The sequence below is a fragment of the Spermophilus citellus genome (genome assembly GCF_964194105.1).
Source record: "Spermophilus citellus genome assembly, chromosome: 1".
Lineage (NCBI taxonomy): Eukaryota > Metazoa > Chordata > Mammalia > Rodentia > Sciuridae > Spermophilus > Spermophilus citellus.
Window position 1 is genome coordinate 269,171,132 of NC_138182.1, and position 14,740 is coordinate 269,185,871.

The following is a 14,740-nucleotide window of genomic DNA, read 5'->3' on the forward strand; positions in this document are numbered from 1 at the left end:
GATATACAATTTTCAATTGAAACCTGGAGAATTTTTTAATATATTTTGCTACTCTGTATCTTATGTAAACCTTCTGTTTTAACTGGTTTCATTCACACTGCTTTGGCAGACAAAGAGGGTAGATTGGGGATGGTCTTATTACTGTCAGATGAAGGTATCAGTCCAGGTCCCCATTTGACCTTCATTGAGACTCCAGGGGGTTTCCTCAGTTTACAGGTGATATGGGAGTTCTAACTCCCCACAGGGTCTCTACTCATACTCATGTTGGTGGCTGTTTACCCATTGGGTCATGTTGAAAATCCTGATTGACCACTAGCCTACTTTTGTAGGAGTGGGTGTGATGTGCCCATACTAGCTAGGGTGGAAGTCCAGGTTCCCCACATTTTGTGCTGAGACCACAAAGCAGAGAGGGGTTCATTACCAGCCAATGAGTATGCAAGTCTTTGCCTTCTGTTTAACCTTCTCTGATATTATCATGGTGGGGAGTGCCTTGCTATGGTCTCACCAAGCAGAATCTAGGCTCTGCATTCTGCTTTTGCTGGCATGGTTCGGAGAGGAGCTGTAGGTTTTAGCTGTTATGGATGGGAGTAAAGTCTCAGTTTTTTTTCTGCGCTACTGACTGTAATAGGGCATTTATTGTTTAAAAGTGTTCTGTCTTGCTAGGCTACCGGTTTTGTGGCCCTTTGGCTACAGAGAGTAGGCCTTTGTTAGGATTTCTTTTCTTTTCCTTCCGTCAGTGCCAGTGGCAATTTTGGGTGTTTGTCTTTTTTAGCCTTAAATCTGGAATACATGAGACAAGAGCAAACTGAAGGAACTCAGAATAAGGGTGTTCCTCATGTCCTGAGGTTTCTTCTGTTTTTTAGAGTCTTATGTTTATTATAAATATAATCCATAGTTTAGCTGCCCATAGTAAGAGGAATAGGAAAAGGTACATTCATCTGTCTCATTTGCTTCTGCTTCCCAGAAAGCAGAAGTCTCATTCTTCAATATTATTTTAAGCAGCTAAATATTCCCTCAAATTGACATTATTTTCAGTTTTTCCCTATGTGGTATGTGTTTTCCTATGTGAAAATTAGGGATTAAGAAAGGAGAATCATTTCTTAATCATTGGATAAACAAATCTGGAGTAGAAAGGAGTTCCTGGAAATATTGCTCAGAATTTAATTAGTAAGGTTTCAATGTGTTTAGATTATAGTGTAGCCAGACAGATTGAGAAATCCACCCCTATAACATCTGTTCATCAATCAAAAAAGAAATAAATTACTTTTTCCTAAGGCCTAAAAATACATATGATTTTATAGGTGAAAAATCCTTTAGAAAGCATATGCTTCAGTCCCACTAATGGGACTGCTTGCAATCACAGCAATGGTTGGTGGCAGGTCTTGGTGAGGATTATGTGTGTCCAGAAGGCTAGGAAGGAATTGTGGGCAGGAGGACAACTGTCACTACAGGTTACTGGAAGGAGGTTCCGGGTGAGAATGGTTGAGGCTTAGAAGGGAGGTTTAATTCAGTTACAAATTAGAGCCAAATATTGTGCAAAGCTGGAGATAAGGGGTGGTATAAATAAGTATTACCACCCTTTGCTGTGGACTTAATAATTGTGAATCAATTTTAAGTATATATTCTCTTTTGGTCCAAGTTAAAATCATGGATGTTATCAATATTAGTATCATTTTTTTTTCTGTTATGAAGATGTGTAAAACCAAACCTTAAAATCACCATTGTTTTTTGGTGCCGCTGACGGTTTAGTCTAGATAAATCTTTGTTGTGGGGCCTGTCTTGTGCAATATTGGATTATTAACATCTGTGACACCTCTCCAATTGTGCTCATTAAAAGTGTCCCCAGACCTTGATGAAAGTCCCTTGGAGAGCAAATTCTCCTTGGTGAGCACCACCAAGGTAAGACAACATATCTGATAAATGGAAGAACCTTGAATTGTGCTGCAAATCCTATGCAGATAGGAGACTAAATAATGCTAATCTTTTCATTCCCTTTCCTTGTTTCCTTTCCACCTCACAAAGTTCTCTGTCCAAAGCTGAGTAAATCATACTTCCTGACCTAAAGAAAGAGAGGAAGATTCTATCATCAGATAGAATTACTCATATTATTACAGATATGTTTACTATTATTGTTAATGCAGGTAGACCAAAGAGTCTGGAAATAATCCTTTGGTTGGTATTTAGAATCAAACCAAAACAAAAAGTGATACTTTACCCCATTTCCATTAAGATTGTAGCTTTTGTTATGAATTCTCTAATAAATTACTTCATTTAAGTCATGTAGTTTATGGTGTTCCTTGGCAGGAAAATGTTGAAAATATTTTACTGTTATGGCAAATTTCACATTAAGCTATATTTCAAAATGTCATTAGTAAAAGTTCTGGAAAAAGAACACTCACTACCAAGTGATATGCTACCAAAAGATGGATTGCTACTATTTTAGATGATTTAGTTGTACCAATTATATGTATTTTTTAATGAGTTATACCCTACATGATTTCCAGTAAAACTTTGATTTTAAATGTAAACAACATTTACTTAAACATTTTATTCACTCAAAATGTAAATACTAAGTTCTGTGTTCTTATAAGTTTTTCTTTAAATGTTAGAAATTGTCTATATATAGGCACACTCTGCATTGAGTTAAATGAAATAATTTTCATCCTAGCTTTTTTTTGTGACATTATTTCTATTTGCTAAATGATGAAAAAGTATTTAGTTATGAAATGAGATACAGAGTGTAATAGATTGTTCTCTAAGAAAACATTTCAACTGCTCTCTTGGTTCTTGCAAGAATGCTTAGCACTTACATGTGAGTTCTCATTGCTTAGAAATATTGTCAGCTATAAAGGGAGCAGTGTCTTAGATAATTGAACATAGGGCTAGCCTAGAATTCATTTGACTTTAAATTATTTTGAAATTTGTGTTGGAATATATATATATATATATATATATATATATATATATATATATACACACAACTATAAATTTTGTTCTTTGATTAAAAAATATTCACTTCACATGGATGTTGACTTTGGGACCTTAATGTGTTAGAATATTGACATCTCTGAAATAGGTATGTTCAGCATTTTCCACAATATATTAAACTGTGTAGTTATGCTTTTGTCTTGAAATAAACCGAAAGTTCCCCAGCTGTTTCTCTATTTCTGTTCAATATCTTACTGGTTCCTAATTGCCTTCTAATCTAATTTGTGGCAGTAATGGACTGTAAAAACCTTTTAGATGCAAACTGACTAAAACAGAATTGCCTTTATTTCTCTATTGCAATTTTCAATCTAATTTTAGTTTGGGATATAATAATTTGATCTTAAAAGTTTTTCATTTTTTAGAAATTTGCATTTATCTTCTGTCTCTCATTTAGTTGGCTGACCAAAAGTGATAGCACCTGATTTTCTTTATAGATGTAGTCTTCAGTCTAAAGTTTGAGTGTAAATTAAGTTATAATCTAATGTGATTGTGATTTAAACAAATCAAAGTGAGCCAATTATTCCTAAAACTTTTTGTGTATGTCTGCTGTACACTGACTGTTTTGTGGACTGGTAATCCAGAGTTGATAGATATACATAGTCTTTGAGAAGTTTGCACTTTTCAGTTTGGTTAGGGAGTGATGGGAAGGAGGGAGATAGAAAATAATATGTTATGGTAAGTGCTATGATTGGGATAGGGAAAGGTTGTCCTGGGAGTACATAGAAGGGCCATTTAACCTAGAGTTTGAAATGTTGAGAAATGCTTCCAGGAGCAGGTCACATCTGCATTGAGTCTTGAATAATGAACAGGACTTATCAAGGTGAAGAAGAATAGAAGCCTATTAAAAGACTAAGATGATATGACCAGAGAGATAGAAGGTAAGTCTTCGAACAAAGAGTGGCTATCATTTATTGAACCCTTCTATGTGCCTAACTCTACACGAGAAGTTTTAAACAGCTTAGTTCACAGTAACCTGTGGGGCAGGTTCTATCACCTGTAGTGTGCAAATGAGGAAACAGAGTCATAACTTCCTTCAGATTATGACATGGTTACTGAGTGGCAGAGGTATATTTTAGAATTTGGGCTTTTCTGTTTATTTTTTGGCTAGGCCTTCATCCCAGGAAAGGACAGTTTCAAGATGGAGGACAAAGTTAAATAGTTACCATGTTGATGAAAAGTCAGGTGTGTAGGCTAAGTACTGAAAGTGTCTAGGGGCATTCCTAGTGACTTGTTTGTTCATTCAAGAAATGTTTACTGATAGTCTCTTATGTGCCCAGAACTATGTTAGGCATCAGGAATAAAATGTCAAATGCCAAAGTGGTAGAGGTCAAGGGTGAAGGAAAGCAGAGATACTGACTGAAATCATAGTTTGGAAAAGCTTGATTACAAAAGAAAAGATAGTAACTTGGCAGTAAATGTAGCGGAAATCAGTAGTCTTTGTTTGCTTTGTTTTTCTTCTTTTTGTTTTTGGGTACTGAGGATTGAACCCAGGGGATTTTACCACTGAGCTATATCAATGGGCTTGCTTTTTATTTATTTATCATGTTTTTATGCAACTCCATGTTCCCCCATTCATTACACAGGCCAGGCATGCGACCCAGGCTGAGATATATATGCAGTAGGCTTTCTCTGCCCCCTCTTTCTATGTGGCTGGGAGGCCTGTTTTATTTTAATATTGGAAATACTTTATTTGGTTGTAAAAAAAAGAAAAAGCGACATAGCAGGGGAAAGGTTGCAGATTCAAAAGAAGGAACTGCTAGACTCCACATGTTTAGTTAAGTACATTGCAAAATAATCAATGAATTTATAATGGGCATAGAATTTTAGTGTATTATCTTGCTCTTGGGCAAGTGGAGACTTGAATAAACAATGAAATCTCTTATTCAGATGATCACAGTGACCTCTTTAGTCTGATTTATGCTCCCCTCTTTATTGTCCCTGAGTTATTCACTCTGGACTCTGTTATAGTATTATTTGCATTGAAATAGTCATTGTTGTTTGCCTCTTAGAACATTGGCTTCTTGGGAAGGGGGATGAATAGAGACTGTCTAATGCACTTCAATAAATTGTACTTTAACAAATAAATAATTTAATAAATAAATCACTAATAAATGCTTATTGAATCAGTGAATTTGTGAATAACTCTTGGTTTTTTATTTGTACCATTCCTGAACAAGGTTTTTTGCTTTTTAGCTTTTAAGAGTTAAAAAATATATACCTATCTTGTGAAAACTTTTTTGTCTCTTAGAAATAAAATATAGAACATATAGAGGTATGCCCAAATACAAATAAAGAGGATTTTTAATATTTTGGATACTGAGATCCAAAATATGGTTATTGTTAAGGAAGTCTGAAATGATTATTTTATTTATTTATTTATTTATTTTTTTTTAAAGAGAGAGTGAGAGAGGAGAGAGAGAGAGAGAGAGAGAATTTTTAATATTTATTTTTAGTTCTCGGCGGATACAACATCTTTGTTGGTATGTGGTGCTGAGGATCGAACCCGGGCCGCACGCATGCCAGGCGAGCGCGCTACCGCTTGAGCCACATCCCCAGTCCCTGATTATTTTATATATAGGTAATAGTATGCTTAAAAGTAATTTTTGAAATTAAAGTACAATAAATGGTGGTATCCTAATTTATTAATTTCCTTCAGTTACTCTCTTTGTAAGTTTCTCAAGGCAATGCAAACAGGAAAATAAAGGATTATATTTTAGTAAAGTGTAATCAGATTTTAATGTAAGTTGTGATTTTATTTTAGTATTCATTACCAGGGGAACAGTGTTTTATATAAAACACTTCTTTTAAATTTGCCAGCAAGTATAATTGTTAGATCATTTTAAAATTCTAATTGCAATAATAATGATAAGGCAGTCTGTTCTTTCCTTTATGTCTGTTAAATTCACTTTGATTTTTGTAACATAGAATTTTCAAAACCATCCCCCAAAAGTTTTGAGGTTTGTTCACTCTAAAGTACATTTAATGAAAAGGAAAAAAACATGGAAATTCATTTTGTTTTACTCCAGTTTTTTTTTTCTTTAGTACTGTGGATTAAACCCAGGGCCTTTTGCACATGTGAGACAGGGTCTCTCCAATTTGCCTAGATTGCCTGGAATTTGTGATCTTACTGCCTTAAGCGTCTGAGTACCTGGGATTCCCAGCATATTTTTAAATTGGTGCATTATAATTGTACATAACAGTGGAATTTGTTGTTATATTTTTACACATGCACACAATATAATAATATAATTTGGCTGCTATTGTTCCCCCTTCCTTTTCCTTCCCTCCTTCTTCCCTACAGCAGAAGAGCCTTGTGCATGCTTGTAAATGCTCTACCTCTTAGCTGCATTCCCAGTCCTTACTCTTTTTCTTGATTTCCAAAAACAAATTCCCAGTTTCTCCCTTATGAATTATATTATCAGCAACTATTCATTTATTTTTGGATCATGTTAAATGTTTAGGTTATGTTAACAAATAATTTTGTATGACCTAAATAATTTCTTAGGTTTTTTTTTTTAGAGTTTTAAAATCAATTTATTATCAGCTGAGACAGATGAAAAAAGATATCCTTATACTTTTTTCTGCTGTTTAAAAATACTTATTTTTATTGGTACATTATAAATTATACATAATAGTGGATTCATTATGCCATATCTGTACATGCATATAACATAAATTGATTAATCTCATTTGCTATTTTTAAGCTATGTGTTAAAAAAGCCAGTAATATAATTTTAAAAAAATTATATATTTTCTATGATATGTAGTTCTCCCCAAGTACATTATTATTGATGTCATGGAATTTTGCTGTTTCAGAATCCTGTCCAAAAGATTCCTGACTCACATGAGATAACACTGAAGCATGGCACTAAAACAGTAAGTTTAAAAAATTTGGTTTGTTTCTCATAATAACAAGGTTCTGATGGAAAAATGAACTAATGGGATATCTTTTTCCTAAGGCTTATTACACAATCTACTGATGTCATAGAAGCTATAGACATTATAAAAAATTGATTCTTTTATGTTCAGCCAAATAGCCAGTGCCTTTCATTTAAAGTGGGCACACTAATTGTCAGTGTTATTGTTGGCTTTTAAAACCTCTTGTTTTTTGACATAGAAACATAGAAACATCGCAAGTGGAAGAAAGAAAAGAGATTTAAATACAATTTTATTTTTAATGATGTGAGAAAATTTCTTATTATCCTCAGCTTTATTTGTGTATCAGTAGGAGGCATAAGTTGTTCACTTTTTCAGATGAATATTAAGTCAGGAATTAACTGTAAGTAGTCATTTTATTACTCTAAGGTTATATTAGATTTTAGATATTTTATATCATTGTATTTACTTTTGTTATTTAAAGTTGAATAATACAGAATATTTGAGATACAAACTGAAATTGTGTATCATATTGCAAAATCTTTAAAAAGTGTAGTTGGATGAGTGAAACATGCATATAAAATGAAAGAATAAAATTATCTTATTTTACCTTTTCAAAGAAATTACATTTTTGTAGATATCTGGTGAGTAGAGAAGAAAATACATCCTATAATGAGAGAGAAAATCTTAGTCAATAGTGATGGATTCAGAAATAACACAAATGATAAAATTTACAGGAATGTAAAAAAAGTGTCATTATTCTCAAAAAACCTTTTTAAAGTATTGTTTTCATCAAAAATATTTGTCAAATATAACTGGATGGTACATATCTGTAATTCCAGCTGCTTAGGAGGTTGAGGCAGGAGGATTGAAAATTGGAAGCCAGTCTGAGTAACTTAATGAGACTGTCTCAAAAAAAAAAGGGAGGTGGTGGTGGTGGATGGGATTGGCTCTGTGGTAGAATGCTTGTCTAGCACATAGAGGCCTTTGCTTTGATCACCAGTACTGTAAAAAACAAAAGTCAAATATAAAGATTCATTGTTATTTAAAGCAAAATGGAAAATACTTTTAAATGTCTTAATTATGGTTTGTTTGTTTGCTTATTTATTTATTTGTTTTGTGGTGACCTTAAAATTTATTTTCTAAATAAGGATGTTTAAGAATGGAAGGAGTAGTAAGTAGTAATTATTCCTGGGATGGAGCCCTAAAGCAGGTTGGTCCCGGGAAAGGTATGGTGGTGGTCAGCAGAATCTTAATAGTTTCTCATGTGAAAGTCAATTTACAACATTAATGAACATGTTGACATATTAAGATAGTGAAGCCTTGGATAGTGACTTAAATGTCATATTATTACCACATACATTGCTCCTCAGGAAAGTAAATTTAATTTACTTTAAGAAAAAAATCCTAACAAATACTCTTCCTTATGGTATACACATAATTAGTAAATGTAATTTCTTCCATAAACATGTAGAATAAGCTTGTGGTAATTACTTTCCCACTGTAGCAATGATGATGCCAACTCTGAAATCTCAATAACATGCTGACAACAGTATAAACAGAAGAAGACTAAAAGCAAAGCTGTGTCCCTATTTTGCAGGGACCAGGGCATGTCCTACAAGGCCAACTGAGGACTCCAGCCCAGGCTCTTACAAATTGGAGGTATAAGATCCTCCTTTGCTGGTGGTATCATAAAACCAAATCACCAAGCGGGTGCAGAGAACTACCAGGCTGCAGAGAGCTCAGACATGTATTATCCCATTAAATGTCTCTGACATCCTATGAAGTGAGTAGGATAAATGCCATCATCTACTTTAAACAGAAGAAACATGAAGGAACAGAGGTTAAACTGTGGGTTCAAAATAGCAGCCAAAAAAGAGGCTAATTTGCTAGTTTGTCTGACTTCCAAGAATGTTTATATGCCAATTGTCATAAAGGAGCAAAGAATAAAGAGCATTAGTCAAATGATCATTTAAATTAAATCTCTGCATACTGTTGGTGCCTTGTCATCATAAACCTGAGCTTCTGGCCAGAAGATCCGCTATAGCAGCCTGATATGTAATATCCAGCTTCTGCTTTACATGTTGCATTTTGTATCTTCTGTGAAATATAACACTAACCTCAAAGCAATAATTGTGGTATATATATTTATTTTAAAGAATGATTTTTTTTTAGTTGTTGATGGACCTTTATTTTATTTATTTATATGTGCTGCTGAGATTAGAACCCAGGACCTCACACATGCCAAGCAAGTGCTATACCATTGAGCTACAACCCCCGCCTCTTAATTGTGATATATTGATATACATAAATATTGATATATGTAAATGTTGGCTCACACAAACAAAAACTCTTTGGGGTCCTTGATAGATTTTAAAACTGTAAACGGTCTCAATAGATTTTAAAATCTCAAAAAATTTTGGAGCCGGGCATGGTGGCGCATGCCTATAATCCCAGCAGCCCAGGAAGCTGAGACAGAAGGATCACAAGTTCAAGGCCAGTTTCAGCAATTTAGCAAGACCCTGTCTGAAAAAAAAAATAAAAATAAAGAAAGGGCTGGGGACATGGCTCAGTGATTAAGCATCCCTGGCTCAAACCCTGATACCCCAAACCAAACAAACAAAAACAACTCCAATGCATCTTATCCATTGAAAGTCAGTTGGAGTGTCTAATCATGCTGTTGGATCATTTGTTTGCAATTCTGCTTTTGCTTTGCATGTATTTCCATTTCTTGTAAATGTCAGATATTAGGAGAGTTACTCTTTGATTTGTAGAGTTACTCTTCTATTTGGTCTTGCCTTTTAAAGATGTCAGTTATTATAACATGTTCATAAGGCCAATCTTGTTTCCTTTAGACATTGTATTTTAGTGCCCTTATACTCCACTTTGTAGGGTTGTTTAAAAGGAAATATGGGGCTGGGGTTGTGGCTCAGCGGTACAGCGCTCGCCTCTCATGTGTAAGACCCTGGGTTCGATCCTCAGCACCACATAAAAATAGATAAACAAAATAAAGATATTGTGCCCATGTATAACTAAAAAATATATATTTTTAAAAAAGCAAATACGACATGGATATAAAGTACAACCAGAGAAATAAAAAGTTGTGCTCTATTTGAATCAAAATGCATTCTGCTTGGCTAGAGTGGTGGCTCAGTGATAGAGCTCTTGCCTAGCATGTGTGAGGCATTGGGTTTGAGTCTCAGGACCACATATACGAAAATAAAATAAAGATCCACCAACAACTAAAAAACCAAAGAAAATGCATTCTGCTATCATGTGTAACTAATTAGAAAATAAAAAAATAGAAAAAGCAAATATGAGACTTCATATGATTTTATCTATAAATATATTAGTCTAAATCCTTAAGAGATAAGATGGGGCTGTCCCTCACTCTTTCTGAGTGCATAATGTCTGACATGATAACATCTTTACATCTAATTTTTCTGGCAATTTTTTTAATATCATCTAATATCCCACTGAAGTTTTTATTTCTCCAGTTGTCTTGTACATCTTTTTACAGTTTGTTCAAATCAGTGACCAATGTTGTCTGATTTACTCATGTTAGACCATCATTGATTTTGTCATATCTCTATAACAGTTATTCTGTTTCATAGCATATGTTAGAAGTTTACTACTGTATCTGTGTAGTAAGTATATTTGGAAATGGGAAATTTAAGTTCTTCAAATTTGTCCTACTTTAAAAAAATTGCTCTAATTAGTTATAAATGATGGTAGAATGCATTTTGACACATCATATATAAGTGGAGTATAACTTCTCAATCTTCTGGTTGTATATGATGTTGAATGACACTGGTCATGTAATCATATATGTACTTAGGGTAAAAAAGTCTGCTTAGTTCCACTTCCTTCCTCCCATATGCCCTCCCCTCCCTTCACTCCACTCTGTTTAATCCAGAGTACCTCTATTCTTTTCTAGTCCCCCTCCCCCACCTTATTGTGAATTAACATCCATATATCAGAAAGGACATTTGACCTTTGGTCCTTTGGGATTGGCTTATTTCACTTGCTTTGATAATCTCCAGCTCCATTCATTTACTGGAAAATGCCATAATTTCATTCTTCTTTAAGGCTGAATAATACTCTGTTGTGTATATATACTACATTTTATTTATCCATTCATCTGTTGAAGGGCACTTAAGCTGGTTCCATAATTTAGCTATTGTGAGTTGAGCTGGTATAAACATTGATGTAGCTGCATTACTGTAGTATAATGATTTTAAGTCCTTTGGGTATAAACCGGGGAGTGGGATAACTGGGTCAAATGGTGGTTCCATTCCAAGTTTTCTGAGGAATCTCCATACTGCTTTCTAGAGTGGATGCACCAATTTTCAGTCCCACCAGTAATGTATGAGTGTACATTTTCCCCTACATTCTCATCAACATTTATTGATGCTTATATTCTTGGTAATTGCCATTCTGACTGGAGTGAGATGAAATCTTGGGAGTAGTTTTGATTTGCATTTCTCTAATTGCTAGAGATGTTGACCATTTTTTCATATATTTGTTGGTTAGTTGTATTTCTTCTTCTGAGAAGTATCTGTTCAGTTCCTTAGCCCCTTTATTGATTGGGTTATTTGGTTTTTTTTGGTGTTAATTAGATTAATGTAGATTAATGCTCTATCTGAGGTGCATGTGGTAAAGATTTTCTCCCATTCTGCAGGTGCTCTCTTCACATTCTTGATTGTTTCCTTTGCTGAGAAAAAACTTTTTAGTTTGAATCCATCCCATTTATTGATTCTTGATTTTACTTCTTGTTCTTTAGGGGTCTTGTTAAGGAGCTCAGTTCCTAAGCTGGAGATTTGGACCTACTTTTTTTTCTATTAGGTGCAGGGTTTATGTTTTAATGTTTCCGTCCTCGATCCACTTGAGTTTTGTGCAGGGTGAGAAATAGGGGCTTAATTTCATTTTGCTGCATATCGATTTCCAGTTTTCCGAGCACCTTTTGTTGAAGAGGCTCTTTTCTCTAATGCATGTTTCTGGTGCCTTTGTCTAGTATGAGATAACTATTTATATGGTTTTGTCTCTGTGTCTTCAGTTCTGTACCATTGGTCTACATGTCTGTTTTTGTGCCAATTCCATGCCATTTTTGTTACTATGGTTCTGTAGTATAGTTTAACATCTGGTATTGTGATGCTTCCTGCTTCAGTCTTCTTACTAAGGATTGCTTTGGCTATTCTGGGTCTCTTATTTTTCCAAATGAATTTCATTATTGATTTTTCTAGTTCTATGAAGAATGTCATTGAGATTTTAATAGGAATTTTATTAAATCTGTACAATGCTTTTGGTAATATGGCCATTTTGACAATATTAATTTTGCTTATCCAAGAGCATGGGAGATCTTTCCATCTTCTAAGATCGTCTTCTATTTCTTTGTAGTGTTGTTATATTTTAGATGTAGTTTCCCCCAAAAGTTCATGTGGGAGCCAGTATGCAAAATCTGGAGGAGAAATGATTGGATTATAACACCGTTTGGATTATAACACCGATCTACTCGGTGAATTAGTCCCTGATGGGATTAGTGGTGGTAGCTGGGAGTGAGGGGGTGTGTGGCTGAAGGAAGTGGTTCATTGGGGTGTGACTATGGAGTATATATTTTGTATCTGGAGCATGGAATCTCTCTACTTTCTGATCATCATGTGAGCTGCTTCCCTCAGTCACACTCTTCTGTCACGATGTTCTGCTTCACTTTGAGCCTAGAAAAATGGAGCTGGCCTTCTATGGACTAAGACCTCTAAAACCATGAGCCCCCAAACTTTTCCCTCTCTTACAGTTGTTCTGGTTGGGTCCTTTTAGTCACAGCAGTGAAAAAGCTGACTAAAACTATTTCTGCAGTTTTCATTGTAGAGGTCTTTCACCTTTTTTGTTAGATTGATTCCCAAGGATTTTTTTTTTTGAGGCTATTGTGAATGGGTTAGTTTTCCTAATTTTAGTGAATTTATCACTGATGTATAGGGACAGTTTGATTTATGGGTATTGATTTTATATTCTGCTTTGCTGAATTCATTTATTGGTTCTAAAAGTTTTCTGAAGGAATTATTTGAATCTTCTAAATATAGAATCATGTCATGGCAAATAGTGATAGTATGAGTTCTTCTTTTTCTATTTGTATCTTTTTAATTTCTTTCTTCCATCTAATTGCTCTGGCTAGAGTTTCAAGGACAATGTTGAATAAAAGTGGTGAAAGAGGGCATCCATGCCTTGTTCCAGTTTTTAGAGGCGATGTTGAGGTATGTTTTTATTCTCCTGAATTTTTCTAGTGTTTTGAACATGAAGTGGTGTTGTATTTTCTCAAATGTTTTTTATCTATTGAGATGATCATATATGATTCTTGTCTTTAAGTCTGTTGATGTGATGAATTATGTTTTTTTGATTTCCATATGTTGAACCAACCTTGCATCTCTGGGATGAACCCCTCTTGTTCGTGGTACACTGTCCTTTTTAATACGTTTTTGTATGTGTTTGGCAGTATTTTGAGAATTTTTGCATCTATGTTCATCAGAGATATTGGTCTGAGTTTTTTTTTTCCTTGATGTCTTTGTCTGGTTTTAGTATCGGGGATGATTCTAGCTTCATAGAAGGAATTTGGAATGGTTCTCTCCTTTTCTATTTCATGGAATAATTTGAGGACTGTTGGTGTTAATTCTTATTTGAAGGTCTTGTAGAACTTGGCTGAGAATCTGTCGGTCCTTGGGTTTTCTTGATTGGTAGGCTTTTTAAAAAAATATTTATTTAGTTGTCAGTGGACCTATATTTTCTTTATTGATATGCGGTGCTGAGAATTGAACCCAGTACCTCACACATGCTAGGCAAGCTCTCTTCCACTGGGCCACAACCCCAGCCTGATTGGTAGGCTTTAATATTATCTTCTATTTTATTGTTTGAAATTGGTCTTTTAAAATCATGTATGTCCTCCTGATTCAGTTTGAGTAGGTCATGTGTCTTTAGAAATTTGTTGATGTCTTCAAGATTTTCTATTTTATTTTAGTATAAATTTTCAAAATTGTTTCTGATTATCTTCTGTATTTCAGTAGTGTCTGTCATATTTCCTCTTCATCACAAATTTTAGTGATTTGAATTTTCTCTCTTCATTAGCATGGCTAAGGGTTTGTCAATTTTATTTATTTTTTCAAAGAGCCAACTTTTTTTGTTGTTGATTTTTTTTTTGTTTCAATTTCATTGATTTTGGCTCTGATTTTAATTATTTTCTGTCTTTTGCTTTTAGTGTTGGGTTGTTCTTCTTTCTCTAATGCTTTGAGATATAATGTTGGTTTATTTCTGTTTTTTTTTTTTAAGTTTTTAGTTGTAGTTAGACACAGTACTTTTATTTTTATGTGGTGCTGAGAATCGATCCCAGCACCTTGCATATGCTAGGCAAGTACTAATTTGACTTAGTTCCCTCTTTGACTATTCCTTTAGTGAGTTCCTCCCTTTGCTGGTTTTCTCTTTTTCTTTTTCACTTTATCCTCGTGGAATATTTTATTGAGAATGTTCTCTAGTGCTGGCTTTCTAGTTGTGAATTCTTTTAACTTTTGTTTATCACGGAAGGTTCTTATTTCATCTTCAAACGTAAAGCCTAATTTTGATGGATATAAAATTCTTGGTTGGCATCCATTTTCTTTCAGAGCTTGGTATATGTTATTCCAGGACCTACTAGCTTTCTGGGTTAAGAAATCAGCTTCCATCTGAATTGTTTTCTCCATATACATAATCTGATATATTTCTCTCGCAGCCTTTAAAATTCTATCCTTATTCTGTATGCTAGGCATTTTCATTATAATGTACTTTGGTGTGGGTCTGTTGTAATTTTGTACATTTGGGGTCTTGTAAGCCTCTTGTGTTTAATTTTCCATTTCAT

The 14,740-nt window shown here is 34.3% G+C and overlaps 1 protein-coding gene across 2 annotated transcripts in view; it reads left to right on the forward strand.

The window, feature by feature from the left end:
- The window catches only part of WDR70 (WD repeat domain 70), a 335,155-nt gene that overhangs the window by 61,991 nt on the left and 258,424 nt on the right, over positions 1–14,740 (forward strand). For both annotated transcript variants that reach the window (XM_081284615.1, XM_081284616.1), the window contains exon 7: positions 6,805–6,864. In XM_081284615.1, coding sequence (XP_081140741.1) covers positions 6,805–6,864 — 60 coding nt within the window. The remainder of the gene's footprint in view (positions 1–6,804; positions 6,865–14,740) is intronic.